General features: G+C 42.3%; 1 protein-coding gene across 1 annotated transcript in view; it reads right to left on the bottom strand.

Annotated features, from left to right (window-relative positions):
- FLT1 (fms related receptor tyrosine kinase 1) overlaps nucleotides 1–15,069 on the bottom strand; it is a 179,219-nt gene that overhangs the window by 83,373 nt on the left and 80,777 nt on the right. The window contains exon 12 of the mRNA XM_080797935.1: nucleotides 6,023–6,131. Coding sequence (XP_080654061.1) covers nucleotides 6,023–6,131 — 109 coding nt within the window. The remainder of the gene's footprint in view (nucleotides 1–6,022; nucleotides 6,132–15,069) is intronic.

Here is a 15,069-nt window from a genome sequence, read left to right as displayed (position 1 = left end):
GTGAATACTTCTCTTTTCGTGTTAGGGGAACCGATCAAACCCAGGTAGGAACCAACTAAGTCCGTTCCGTCAGGAGCGAGGCAGCAGGTACTAAGCAAGCTGGTTATTAGGAGGGCACATTTTTCCCTAGTTGCCCCAGTGCCTCTTCAAAGTGCTATTTGTTTTACATCTTGGGGTGATAGCCATGTTCCCCATTTCTGTAATACATCTGGAACTTCTACGGGTGGGTGAGTGGGCGAAATAGGGAAGCCCTAAGAGAGGGATCTGTACTAAAAACCAAGGGTGGTGTTACGGTCAGACTTATCCAAAATACACTGTGACCAGGTGAGAAGGGGAAGTCCCAAGTACACGGCAGGAGACTTCAGTCCTGCCAGTCGCTACCACTTTAATCCTAAATTTCTCCAGGGGAAAAAAAAACAAAAACAAAAACCAGATTTCCCTAGTTTCCAACCACTGGACAGACAGTATCCCTGCCTGCTACTGTGCCATCACCTTGCCTGCTCTTGGTGGGCGCAGTGGGTAGAAACTAGCCACAGTACTTGCTTAGGTCCCCTTTCACGGACATAATTCTACTCAGAGGTCAAAGAACAACAGGCAGCCAACGAATCTGAAAGAGTTGCCTGATTTCAAAAGTGGAGGCAATGGGGGAGGGGGAGAACAATTTTTTTAAAAATCACTTTTCCTCTCAAAAACAGTAAAGGTTTTTGAAAAGTGAATATGCCATTAAAAGCCATTTGTAGGGACACCTGGGTGGCTCCGTCGGTTAAGCATCTGCCTTCGGCTCAGGTCATGATCCCAGGGTCCTGGAATCGAGTTCCACATTGGGCTCTCTGCTCAGCGGGAGCCTGCTTCTCCCTCTGCCTGCCACTCTCTCTACTTGTGCTCTCTCTCTCTCTCTGACAAATAAACAAAGTCTTAAAAAAAAAAAAAAAGCCATTTGTCTCTTGTCAATCCCCAGCTAACCTTCACTGCCATCTCCAGCAACACCTCATGAGCTCTCCCCCTCAGCTTTCTTACTCTGGACTTGTCACTTAGCTTTTGTACTCAGAGTTCCCTAGTCTCATTTTGGACCATTTCCCCAGAGGATTAAAAAAAAAAAATTGGTTGCTGGCCCCGAACTGACCTGCTCCCAAAACCCTCCCATTGCTTGTTACTTAGTGGCGTATCTGTATTTGAGCAAAGAATTTGGGCCAACATTTTACAAAGTACTTTGAAGATGAAAAGCGCTATGTTCTGCTATTATTATTATTATCCGTTGCACACAAAGCTATAAAGAAACCTTTAAACCTTAAGGGGACAATAGTCCAAAATTAGATATCATATCAACTCTTTCCTAAATCTGACTTTGCTTGTTTTTCTGATTTTTCTGGGCTTTGGCTTTATTATAAAGTGTCACGTCTGAAGAAATGCCAAAGTATTCATTTGAAACCTGGGAGCAGGGGGTAGCAGCGGCTTATGAAGCCGTGAGTGGCTGGAGAGAGAGGAGACCAGCAGAGGTTTTCCTGCTTTTAAAATGAATATCTAAGAATGTGCCAGAAGATGCAGAAGCCGCTGACAGTCATTTTTAACATAACAATAAGGTGTCAGAAATAGCCCCTCTAATTCAGCATCTTTTTATATTTGGGACCTTTTCCAAGCCTGCAGAGTAAAACCTCAGCCGTCAACTTTTACACAGATACCCGAAGCATTGTGCACTGACTGCGGTCAAATCGTTTCTTCAAAGACCATCCACAAGCTTTCCATTTGTTTTGAGGTCCGGTCCTGGTGATTAGAACCCAAGCGAGCCCAAGTAACACCATTGAGATCATGTAGAGTTTCTATTTACTTTAGTGATTTGAAACTTCCTGTGGAAATAGCTCACAGGTTTCCTGATGGAAGATTTTGTTTATCTTTGCCAAGCACCACCAGGAATCTCAAAATAAAATGCATTTAGTGACACTGGGAAACCAGGGAGATAAGGCAGTGCCGTTCCTGTGTCACCGTCGGTAATTGCTAACACACCCATGGTCATGCGGAGGGCTAGCGAACAGCAAACACACACACGTAGGAAAAGAAAAGAACCAACTGGATTTTGAGGTCTGCTTCTCATATGGGGCACACTGTCCGTGAAGTTGACTTGGTTCGTGTTCCTGGACGGCCTCTTAGAGAGGCTTGTCCATTTCTCAGGATAACCCCTTTGGCCTTCTCTTTGGAGCCATAGAAGATGATAAATAAAATGTCCTAACGCTAGTTAATGAATCCAGAGGGAGTTTTCCTTCTAATTCATGTGGATTTTTTTTTTTTTTTTAAACAGCCTGAGTACAAAAACAGACCCAAAGAATTGCCTTCTAACAAAGTGAAAGTAAGAAATCTTCCCACACTTAAGTATCTGGGCAGATTTAACACAATCCTCACCGGCGCCTACCAACACTCCTAACGCATAGACATTCACAGCATCTTATGGGGTATCGTGGAGAAGAATCCTCTTTGCTCAGAAGAGACATTCAACTTAGGGTTGGGGGGAGGAGTAATCTACTTACACAGGTGCATATACTGGGGGGGCATATTGGCTTGGTTAGATCAAACCATGTGAATTAAGTTCATGAAACAGACAAGCATAGAAATCAACCGGCTGAGAGGGGTCTCATTTGTCAGGTGGTAATAAAGAAGGCTTTCCTTCTATTGAAGAACAGAAATAACATTCTCTCTTAAAGAGGTGAGTGCTTCCTAGAAAGTTTTGCTTGTTTTAAGTAGATACCGTTTACAAGGGAATACCAAAGTTGAGAGTAGAAGCAGTGGAGAATTCTTAAGGCCACCACTAACTCGGTTACATCAGTTTGGAAGGCAACCTGTGTGAGCTGTTGTTGTATTTTAAGGAACGGGCAACATGCATGACATGAAGATCAATAAGGATCCCTAGATTGGTCTAGATCTTTTGATTTAGAACAGTTGAATCTTAGATCTCTCAAAGCAGTCCTTGCACGAGGTCAAGCATAAACACCGAGTGAACGTACATTCACTTTGCAGAAAATACACACGTAAGGAGCAACATCCTTAAGACTGTCTAGTTTTATCTCCAGTGAGAATAAATCTCATGACAACGATTTAAGTGAGGAAAAGGGTAGTCATTCGTTAAAAAAGTAATACATGTAAGCAAATTAATGTATGATTACCAAAAACTTGACCTTTTCAGGATTGGCAGAAAAGAATTCAGAGTAATTACATTCCGTTTCAGTGTATGTTTAAAGCTCTTGAATTTCCAGAGGAAAAGCACTGTAACCCTTAAGTATGTGTGTTTGAATTGAATTCTCATAGCTCCTTTCTGTGGACAAGTCTTGAAATCTAGGAACGGTTTCAACCATCCCATGGTTATACATTGTACAGTGTGGTAGGAGGTAGGAGGGCATCTCTGTCTACACTGAACAGGTGATCAGCTTTGTCAGTAATACCGCTGCACACAGACAGACACGCAGCGAATGCAAAGCTCAGTGGGGGTAGGCTAGGTATTGGTGTTGCAATTAAGACTGGGCATCAATTCATCTTTCTTGGGGACTTTGAATAATAAGGAAATGAGCACAGCATCCCCCTCTACTCTTGGTACCTCTACTTCCAGTACTCCCTTCAGACCCAGGCAAGCAGACCCATCTAAAGGCTCTATTCCGGCTATCTCCCTCCTCACAGCATAGAGTCTGTGGGGTCAAGAAAGCATGCCTCCCCCACTTCCATATCTTGCTCGAGATGCTTGGGATCCCACAATTCTCTGTAAAGGTGATCCTCAGTCTGCTTCTAGACTGTCAAAGACCTCTTTCCTAGGTTTGTCCTCCTGAGGTCAGATCACCCATTCATGTGCACACTTCTAGATCTCGGGGAAGACTATTAGTCAGGGGTGTGGGCAGCACTTGGATATGTGGGCTGTGGAGACCATAAACCCAGGTGCAGTAGTGGGACAGAACCAGGAGCCAAAGGAGAAGATGGTGGTGGGGGTGGGGTGGGGTGTTCCTTCTGTACCGCCAGACATTGTCACTTTCTGTTGTGGAGCTGTGAGTAGTCCCCAAACTCTAAATTTGCACCTCACCTCAGGTCATCATGGAGGTATTTTTGCCCATGAGAAGCTGAAACATCACAGCTTGTTTGTTTCATTTAGAATTTGTGAGGTGGTTGGGTGTAGAGCTTGTGGGCCTCTAATGGTACTCTTGCCTTGGCTCTGAAAATGTCAAGGCAAGCCTGTCCTCTTCTTTTGACCTCTTCCAATTTTATCCCCTCCTCCCCCAGGACCACCTCAGCCCTTCCTTCTCAGAGACTTGGAGCTCTGCTCTATACATACTCTCCACTGGCCATGTGTGGCTACTGAGCACTTAAGATGTGGCTAGTGTGACTGAAGAACAGAATTTTATTTGATGAATTTTATTTCAATTAATTTAAAATTTTAAAAAAGATGCAGGGTAATATTTTAAAAACCCTGATTGCGTGGTGAAATGGTATTTTGGATATACTGGGTTAAATAAAATTAACTTTTATTTTTTAAAATATAGTTTTGCTAAAAAATTTTATATCACATTTGTGGCTTATATTTCCATTGGACAGCATTGGCTTGGCGTTGGTAAATTCATCTGCCACATTACTTCTGCATATGCCTTTTGATATTAGGGTACAGATAACACTCCTTTATGTTAAAACTGTCTTCCTATAAAGACAAGGCATCAGTGGTAATCCGTTCAAGGGCTCAGTGCAGAGTTGAACTGTTCTAACTTCACAGTTAGTGCTCCTTAAACTTGTAGAAACTTGCTGAATGTTCAGAACGGGAATCTTCTGAACATCTTTTATATTTGCAATCATACATACAGTGACTATGGATTTGGATAGGAACTTGCTTGCAACCAAATAAAAAGGACAGTCCAAGCCTTTGTTCCTAATTAGTCTAAATCACCCGAGATGGGTTAGAGAACCAGTATGTGTGAAATCCTCCCCTAAATAAAGGACTTTTCCTACTTGGAAGGGATGCAGAGATGATCTCCCTTCCGCTCCTCGGATGTAAGAGGACAGGGGCTGACTTGGTCTCGGGTGGCTCTGCTGTGTCCCTTTGCACCTCTCCAAATCCCTTTCCTCATTTGCAAAGTGAGGGGGCTGTCCTGTTGAATAGCCTCTCCAGTCTCTTCCAGCTCTGACATTCCGTGAGAATCTACCTCAGGAGATCTCCCACAACACAGTTTCTCTGAGGATTGGCTAACTTGCCGGAAGGCTCCCTGCGATCTGACAACCGCTATGTCTCATACAATCAGACCTACCTATTTCTTTCTGGAGAATTCTAGGCAACTGCTGCAGCCTGCCCCATGCAGTGCGAAGTTTCCAGAAAGCTGGCAAACTGCCCGGGTTTCCTCAGAAAATTGGGGGAGTGCGGAGCCAGGCAATTGTTTTTATACTTTGAGCTACTTATTTCCTTCCTGTACCCGCGGAGGGACCTAGGGAGTGCCATTTGTGTACCTTGGAAGTTTAAGATTTGCAGAGACCATCATATTTCAGGCTAAAAAAAATGGGTAAATGCTACCCAAAAACCCAGCACATTAATTACTGTCAACAAACTCCGTTTCAGATTTCTGTAGGAGAGCCTCATTCCTCAAAAGTAGAAATGACTTAAGTTGTGAGACAATTAGCTTCTTGGCTTCAAAACCAAAAACATATCATCACAGGTTTGGTGTCCTTGATTGTTACCGAACAACTGCTACGTCCCAGACCCTGTGCCAGGTACTGAAAGGAGCTCAAAAATGAACATGACAAGAGCCTAAATTCACAATCCAGCCTGGGAGGGAGACGTACACACCTAGCTCTAAACGGGACCTCAGAGAAAGAACTCGTTTGGAGATCCGGTAATACTGTAGAATACTATTACTGAGAGCAAGGATGAAGGTGCTCAAAGTTTAACAATTCTGTGGGATTTTTAAAAAAATAAAAATCCTCCCGGCCCTAAGCGCACTAAGGACAAACAGAACTGAAAGGACGGCGAGGTCACCAGGCTCTCTTCGGGAGTACGGGATATACGGCTTACCTGTGACATAAAAGCTTATGTTTCTTTCCACAGTCCCTACTTTATTGGAAGCCATGCAACTGTAGATTCCAGAAATTCTAGAGTCAGCCACAACCAAGGTGCTAGCCGTCTGTAAAAGAAAAGGAAACTTTAGCTGGAGCGAAGAACTACTAGAACACCCCGAAGAGTCTTCTAAGGGTCGGAGTGATTCAGCTGTTCCATTCATTCAACAAGGGGAGTACTGCACGCATGACGGTTACCAGAAGGCGCTCCCTTCGCCGAGCCCCAGCAAGAATGGAAAAATAACAGGAAAGCAGGTCCTCAGGAGACCGGGGGCTATGACATCCGACGCGTATGAGGGTTTCAGGCTTATTTATCTCGTGCTGCTGGCGTAACAATTACAGACCTGAAGCGGAGATGCGGGACTGCACGTCCTGCTCTATGAGGTGGTCGGTTCCACGTCAATGAGAGGAACAGGTGAGGCTGAGGCCTTCCCTTTTGTTTGGATGACCTGAGACTAGGGATGCCACTGGGTAACAGGTTTCTTTGCTGTTTGCTTCTGTAATGGGTGTGTTAAGCGAGCAAGGACAGAAGAGAAAGGTTGGCCGGACCATTTCTTTTATGTACTCAAAGAATAGGGCACGGCAGTTCCTAAGGTGCCGAAGCTCTGGAAACTCTCTAAGGCTGTCCTGTGTGTTTGTGAATGACTTCATCTCTCAGTCTGCCAATTTCCAATGTAGAAAACGCAGACACAGGATTTTCGTGCTGCTATCTGACACATGAGCCCTTGAAGAAACACTAGTGGTCACATTTGTGGGAGCTGGAAAACACTTTCTAAACTGGGATGTCTCAGAGAGTAATGAAACACAAATCTGTACGGTGTGAAGACTCGCTTTGCTGTCTTCTTGTAAAGATAAAAATCAGTAAAATGAAACAGGTTGTTGAGAATTTTAAAATTTAGTCCAGCCTTGCAAAAGTGCAATGCATCCTTTCTATGAAACAAATGAAAAGGGGAGTTATGTTTCTCTTATTTTTTAAAGTGTATCCCATTATTTATAAGCTATTGCCGCTCATCTCCTAGAACACAAGTAACTGGTCATTGGCTTTGAACTTAGAGAGGCTTGCTGATGCTTCTAGACCAACGGGGAGTCCTAGCTGAAGCCGAATTAGATCAAGTGCCTTACAGGCTAACAAAATATATAGGTGGAAATGTGACAGTCGGCTTCCTAGGAGGATGAACCTGGATTCTACAAAGGGTCCCAGCATTTTTCTGAATTGTTAAGTAATGGGCTAATTAAGCTCTTTACTTGTGTTCTCAAATCCCAGCCAGTAAATGATTTATCTTTAATCTGCAGATCAAGAACACTGAAAAATATAATCTTCACTTTTTCAGCCAACAAGCTTATTTCTCCAAATTCTCTGTAATTTTCACTATGGTATCATGCACATTACATGATGTCTCCTCTTGTGTCTCTTGGATCTGCTTAATTGCTTCTTCTCATTTGTCCTGAGTTATTGAAATTACTGGAAATGAAATGTCTGCAATACATGACAAGTTTCATTCAACTTAGCAGACATTTATTGAGCGTGTATCAAGGCACTGAGCAGATGTTGTAGGGGAAACAGAGATGGTGAGTGTGACACAATCCCTATTCTTAACCTTGAATAGTCCTTGGACTATTCAACAAGCTGACAGAGAAGACTTTCCCGCTTAAAGATCAAATACGTATTATTCTCTCTTTTGCAGAGAAACACACGTGGAGGCAAATGATCAATAGAGGAGATCATGGAAGACCTCAGGCTCTCTTTCCCTATGTTAATTAATCATTTTTAGCAGAGGTGGGAAATACAAGGAAATGCTAGCCAGAATATTTCTTTCAATTACTGTACCCACCGCTTAAGAGCCGTGGTAGTAGTTAGAAGAGAAGCTTGTAGGGAACCATGTGAAAGGAAGTGTTAGCTCGTGGCCGCTGGGACAACTCAGACCATCAAGTCAGACTCTGACTTCTTTATTTGGTCTCTGCAAGCTTGAGCTCAGATGCTTGGAAGCAGTATGCAACAAGCTCAGACCCAAGGGACACCCATGAAGGCCCCCAGCTCAAGCACTGCTTTTCTTATGACGTCAGCTCGCCCATGTTTATCCTCAGGGGTCTCAACAGAGTCTTATCTACATTCTTTGATTTGTTGCTCAGTAAGTAAGTGAGAAACGCATTTCTGTTTCTCTGGAGGATTTTGATATGAGGGACAACTACTGCCTGAGTCTGAAAGTTGCATCTGCATTTCTTTCTTTTTTGTTTTTAAAGATTTTATTTATTTATTTGACAGAGAGTGAGAGTGAGCGGGCACACGCAGGGAGAGTGGAAGAGAGAGAAGCAGGCTCGGAGGGAGCCTGATGCGGGACTCGATCCCGGGACCCTGAGATCATGACCTGCGCCGAAGGCAGACGCTTAACCCTCTGAGCCACCCAAGAGTCTGGCATCTGCATTTCTGTTAAAACTGCTTTGATTTCACTGGACTCAAAGCAAGTGAGCACCAGCACTGGGCTTCATGGTAAGGGAAAGTCAATTCAGATATGGACAACTGCCACAGCTAAGACTTCTGCAGGCGATCTGGGATGATTCCAACAGCTGGAGAGTTCAGAACTTTTGTATAATCGGAGAATGAAATTGACATACCTAGACCTGAAAGGGGTCCAGGTCACCGGTGAGCCATGGAGAGATGAATGCATCTGAATCTCTCTTATTTTGCTTGAATGACCCCTTCCCAAATCAAGAGCTTACCCAGAGGCAAGCCTTCTCCAGAACTCACCTCTCCCAAGTTTCTACTAAAATTGAACGAGAAAATGACATTGATCGGAGTTTACATTATTTCTTTGTTTCTGGGTGCCTTTAGGTAGCTCTTGCTATGCTATGCACCAGACGGCGTGAGGCGTTATCTAACCTGTTGCTGGGCAGGTTAACTATGTGACTGTAGGTAAAAGCATCATTATAGTCTAAGCTGAGACTTTACTTCCTTCCTATAGCCTGTGAGGTAGGTATATTACCCTTGATCTCTACATGAGACTGCTTCTTGCTTTAAAACTCCTCAGATTGGATGGCACACATCTATGGGTAGAGTCCCATCGACTCTTCTCATTGAGTTCTTTCTTAAGAATCATCCTGAAATTGGCCGAGACGGGTCACATAAGCTAAAATGCTAGTATGTACAGAAATACTAGTTTCTTTCTTATTTACTTCACATAAGCTGTAAGCTATTTTTCAACTGATACATTGTTATAAGTTTTGAGAATATGATGGATGAATGAAAAAGTCATAATTAAAGAAGGAAATTTAAAAGAGGAAATTAATATCCTATGACCAATTTTGCTAAACATTTCTAGAGCACTTCTTTTTCCAGAGCATATGTTTTAAACTTAGAAACTAAAACATATTTTCATGAAAAACAAAAGATATCTATTCGATAGTTGAAGTATAAACACTATAGGGTCAGAAAAAGGAGCTCAAGTGTGAGTTGTAGGTGAGTGTGGTTTTTCGGGACAGGAGAAAACTTCTTGTAGGACAGCAAGGCTGAACACCAAAGTCTTCCGAGTAAAAGGGACAAATCCATTCCCCAGAGCTCGTAACCAAATACTGTCGTTTCAAAGGGTGAGAAAATGAAAACAGCCTAACAGTTGGAACACCAAATATTAACTTCATACTTTAAAAGAGGAAGTGCCAAGAATTTGAGTCGTTACATGTGTTTGAAATTATAATCATTTAGAAGGTGTACCAAAAGAAATTCTCCAGGATGGCTGCTTGTCTTCGTTCTAGAAGAAGTTCTCTTTTGCCATAGTTGTTTTTTAGCTCTGAACCTACACTTCGGGGGTGCCTTGACTTGCCCTGCCAGGACCCCAGAGATTTAGATATTAGAAATAGACCCTGAAAGTCATTCTCTGGGTTCTTTTGTATGATCCAGGGACGCTGATGAAATCTGTCGTCAGGTACTGTAAGTTGGGAAGTTATTCATACCCCTTCCTTCCTTCCCTTTCCCTAAGCATTAGTAACTTCCTACCACAATGTGGTTTCAACCTCGTGGATGAGAATGGAGGGGATGATGTGTAATTCAGCCTAATTTCCAGAACGAGTTTTAAAAGGTCTAAATATGGACCCGTGATTTTAATCTCGGGATGTTTCTAATATCGTTTCCTTTCAAGTGTGTCAGGGAGACATAAAAGTAGATCTATAAAGGTCATGGAAGAAACTAAAATTAACCTCGGGTGGCACATTTTTGAGCCAAGTGATGGGAAAATAGAACATGAGAATTTGAAAAAATTGAGGAGTGTGGGAAATGAGACACAAGCTGTAATTCTGTCATTAGATTTAAGGCCTCTGTCATGGATTGGTCTCGTATGGTAACACTCCTCAAGGGAACATCCGAATGATTTCAATGGAAACGCTGCTAAAGCATTAAAATTGTCACAATTCTCCCGCCTCACAGAATGAATGCTGTAATATGTATTTCCTGAGTGTTTTTTCTAACCCAGGGTTCCTTCTACTTCCTACTCCATAGCTACAAACCCAATAGTCTGGCAACGCCATTAAAGAATACTAAAACTCCACATTTGCTATTAGCAACTCCAATTGATGACTCATTTTTCACAAATCAAGGCCAAAACTTGCCAATGAGGAAACTAAATTTTATTGTCCTCTGCTCCCTTCTATGAGTTAAACCAAAAACAACAAAACCAAAAAAAAAAAAAAAGAAAAGAAAAGAAAAAGGAAATTCCTAGAATCTAACGGGGGCTCCAGTGGGATCTCTATTCCCCTGATCTGTGGGGGGGTGTCACTGTGCAGACTAACTATGTGACTGTAGCTAAAACAGTCATTAGAGTCTAAGCTGGGACTTTAATATACTTCCTAAAGATGGACAGAAAAGAAAAGCAGTTTTAATTGTAAAAGCATGGGGTGCCTGGGTGGCTCAGTGGGTTAAGCCTCTGCCTTCTGCTCAGGTCATGATCTCAGGGTCCTGGGATCGAGCCCCGCATCGGGCTCTCTGCTCAGCGGGGAGCCTGCTTCCCCTCTCTGCCTACTTGTGATATCTCTCTCTCTGTCAAATAAATAAATAAAATCTTTAAAAAAATAATAATTGTAAAGGCATGACCACTGTAAATAATTCTGAAATAGCCAAACCCCCATCTGTCATCATCGTAGATTTTTCCCTATGTACACAGATAAATTAATAGATGCCCAAATTGTAGAAGTGGTAAATGCTTCTAAAGTTAGGCCTTGAAATGAATAAGGAGAATCTACTACAGTTACAGCTTCCAAGAGGCTGTGTCCCTTTTACATGATATACACAGAGATCAACTTTGTTGAGAAACAGTATTAAAAGCTTTTCAATGCAGATAGTTATTGAACAAACAGTCTTCATTGCATTTGATCACAATCAGCTTGGGAACTGCATTAGGGCATAGATGACAATCATGCTTACGAGAATGGGCAAATGAGGGAGCACAAGGATTATGAGCGCCATCATTTGGAGGAGGGACACGTTCAGAGAGAGGGACTCATCTGCAGGTGGTTACAAATGGCAGAGCTGGACCCCAGGGCACCTGGCTGCAGGCCGACATATGTGCCCGCTGCGTCTAGAGGTCTCTATTTAAAACCTCTGCATAACTACAGAATTACAAGACAATAAACTCATTTCAAGCCGTGTAGAAAAAAAATCAAGGAAGTTCCTTATCTCACTCGGGTTTTGTGACTTCACTCCCTCTGTGCTCTCCAGGTAATTCTGTACGGAGTCAGGTTGCTACTTTCTGTTTCAGGCTAATCTGAAACCCCGCCTGGCTTTTTCATTTTCCACTTTCTTTTCCATTGTCATTTCTGGGGCTAGGAAGCCAGAATAGAATCAAAACTTACCATTGGAATCAAGTTCATAAATTCTTTTTTAATAACCAGCAATTAACAGTACATCTCCCTGATGTGGTCAGGAGAACGTAAAACAAACTGAGACATTTAGTGGCATCTTGAAGTTTTCTAGTGTTCTGTGACAACTAACTTGCCTTCTACTGCGAGGCATTTCCTTTCTTAGAAAAAAATGTACTGTCACTCAAATTAAACTCTCAAGTTCATAGAATTTCCTCTTTCCTAAGGATTTCATTGAACTGCTCTTGCCAATGGTTACCCATCATGTGACGTTTCAAACTACTGTTCATTTGTATTAGAGAGAACAAGAGTTGAAAACCCCTGCGGTAGTCAGAAAAACTTTTCGTAAATCCTTGACAAGTGATTGTTTATATTTTCAGGCAAATCGTTACCACTTTAATCTCTGCTCCTAGTTGGTAGAGCCGTGGCTTTGGGACTAGGAAGACTTTGCTTTGAGTTTTTCGTCCGCCACATTTAGGCTGTGTGGCTTTGAATTCCTCTCATCACCCCTGATTTTCTTATCTTTAAAAAGTAGATAGCCACTCTGGCTGGCCAGAATGATGTTGATACGAGCATATGTCAAAAAGTTTTACAGAATGAGGAATTCAGATGTTTTCTGTCATCATTGTTCAATCCTTCATGGGGGATGGGGGGAATGATGCCATCTACTTTGTTGCCTCCAAATGCAAAGAATACAGCTGAATACACAGATAATACGAGCATAACCACACTCCAGCAGATAGCACCCATACTAACGAGCCACTTGGAGTCAACATATGCACATATAAATAGACATTTTGGCAAGGGGTTGATAGGTTTTTACTTTTTAAAGCAGCACTACCCCTGTGCCTGATAATAGGAGATTTTAAAGTGTATTTTTCCCAAATTCAACCAAAGAGAAGTCTGAGGTCCACGAGGTATGTCCAGTTCACAAGGCATCAGCTATTAGCTAATAAGGCTCAGTGGAGGTCAGGGAAACAGAGAACAAATGGCAGGCAAGAGCGGCAACAAAGGCCGCCCATGGTAAAAAATGTGGGTTCCCAAAGTTCAGGGTCCCTCAGCTGCTGTGCAAATCCACTGCCTGCAGTTTCTACCCAGGCACTCAGAGGCAAGGGGCCCAGGGCTAACATGAAACCTGAGAGATTTGCTATGAGTGATAAAGTCCTTGTATCTGACCAGTAAGTAGCAGGTCTTCAACCACCAAGCATAAAACTGGGATAGGGCTACCTGTTAGCCTGAAAGCAGGGTTCAATCTCAGAGCTTCGCAGTTCTCGGTACCTTTTTTTTAGAAGCTAAGTTGAATCTTCCAAAATTGGTCAAAGGGTACAAAGTTTCAGTGATGCTAGATGAGTAAGTCCTAGAGATCCACTGTTCAGCATAGTACTAGTAGTGAAGAATGCTGTGTTGTATACCTTTGCTATGCGTTATCATGGACTCATTCACACATTCCTACATTCAGTGGGAGGACATTTTTGGAGGTGATAGATACGTCTGTAGTATTGACTGTGTCAATGGTTTCATGAGTGTATATTTATCTGCAAAGTCATTATTAAACTGTACACATTAAATTTGTACAGCTCTTTGTATGTCAATCGTATCTCAATAAAAATTATTTAACACTGAAAGGAGTAATAGCAAAGAGGTCTGCTTGACCCCATTAGGTCAGGGAACCTTTTTTTCCCTCTGATTAGAAGTCTCTTCTTTTTGAATTGAGGTGTAATTGACATATAACATTGTGTTAGTTTCAAATGTACAGACAGCATAAATGATTCAATATTTGTATATATTGCAATACGATCACCACAATAAGTCCGCTTAACATCTGTCATCACACATAGTAAAGCAAATTTTTTTCCTATGATGAGAACTATTAAGATCTTTTCCTAGCAAACTTTCATATAGGCAATTCAGTATTATTAACTATATTCACCATGTTGTACAATAATCCCCAGGACTTAGTTATTTTATAACTGAAACTGTACTTTTCGACCCCCTTCACTTATTTTTCACAACCCTTATATACCCCCTGCCTCTGGCAACCACAAATCTGTGCTCTGTAACCTATAAGCTTGGGGTTTTGTTTCTTTTAGATATCACATATAAGTGAGATCATATGGTATTTGTCTTTCTTTCACGTAACATAATGCCCTCAAAGTCCAACCATGTCACAAATGGCAAGATTTCATTCTTTCTTGTGACCGAGTCATATTACGTTGTGTATATATACCATACTTTCTCCATTCATTCATTCATTCGATGGGCACTTAAGTTGCTTCCATATCTTGGCTATTATAAATAGCACTGCTATGAACATGAGGGTACAGATAATTTTGAGTTAGTATTTTTGTTTTCTTTGGATATATACCCAGAAGGAGAATTGCTGGGTTCTAGGGTAGTTCTACTTTTAGTTTTTTGAGGAACCTCCAAAAACTCCATGTTTTTCCTAACAGCTGTATAAATTTACAACCCACCAACAGTGCACCGAGTTTCCCTCCACACCCTGGCCTGTACTTATGACTTCTTGTCTTTTTGACAGTGGCCATTCCAGCAGGTGTCAGGCGAGATCTCACTGTGTTTTTGATTTGTATTCCTTAGGTCAGAGAAACCTGATACACTGTAGGGGTTTGCCTACCCTGAGTTAGGCTTTGCCCTTGCAAAGACAGAGGGAAAACAAGCTATTTTGTGAGACGGAAAATATTCCAGTTTAGCCCTAAGTCTTACACTAGCTTTTGCTTATCGACACCCTACTTTCTGTATGTCAGAGATTCTCAGTCCTGGGCTTGGGCAGAAAGTTCCCTCCCAGGGAACTTCCATGAACCCCAAGCTCTACTCCAGAGATTCAAATGTAATAATAGTTGGTGGAGTAGCCTGATAGTCAGCAGGACTGAAAGCCACTGATATGTGAGAGCCCGCTTCACCTCTTGCATTAGGACCTAGTACTCAGGCCTTGGGAACTGGTGAGCCACTGGAGAACAGAGTTCAGGGCAGCGCTCCACGAAGACACCTCTCAGATCTCGTCTTCTCTCGGAATGTTTGTTTGAGCGTTTCAATTACTTCTGGTTCTAGTGAACCCAGAACCGGAAGCCAAGTGTGTGTTTTTAAAATAAATATCCCAGGGGTACCTGGGTGGCTCCGTCAGCTAAGCGTCTGACTTTGGCTCAGGTT

This window comes from Martes martes (assembly GCF_963455335.1).
Source record: "Martes martes genome assembly, chromosome: 3".
In the NCBI taxonomy this organism is placed as follows: Eukaryota; Metazoa; Chordata; class Mammalia; order Carnivora; family Mustelidae; genus Martes; species Martes martes.
The sequence above is the reverse complement of the archived record's forward strand: the minus strand, read 5'-3'. Positions and strand labels throughout refer to the sequence as shown.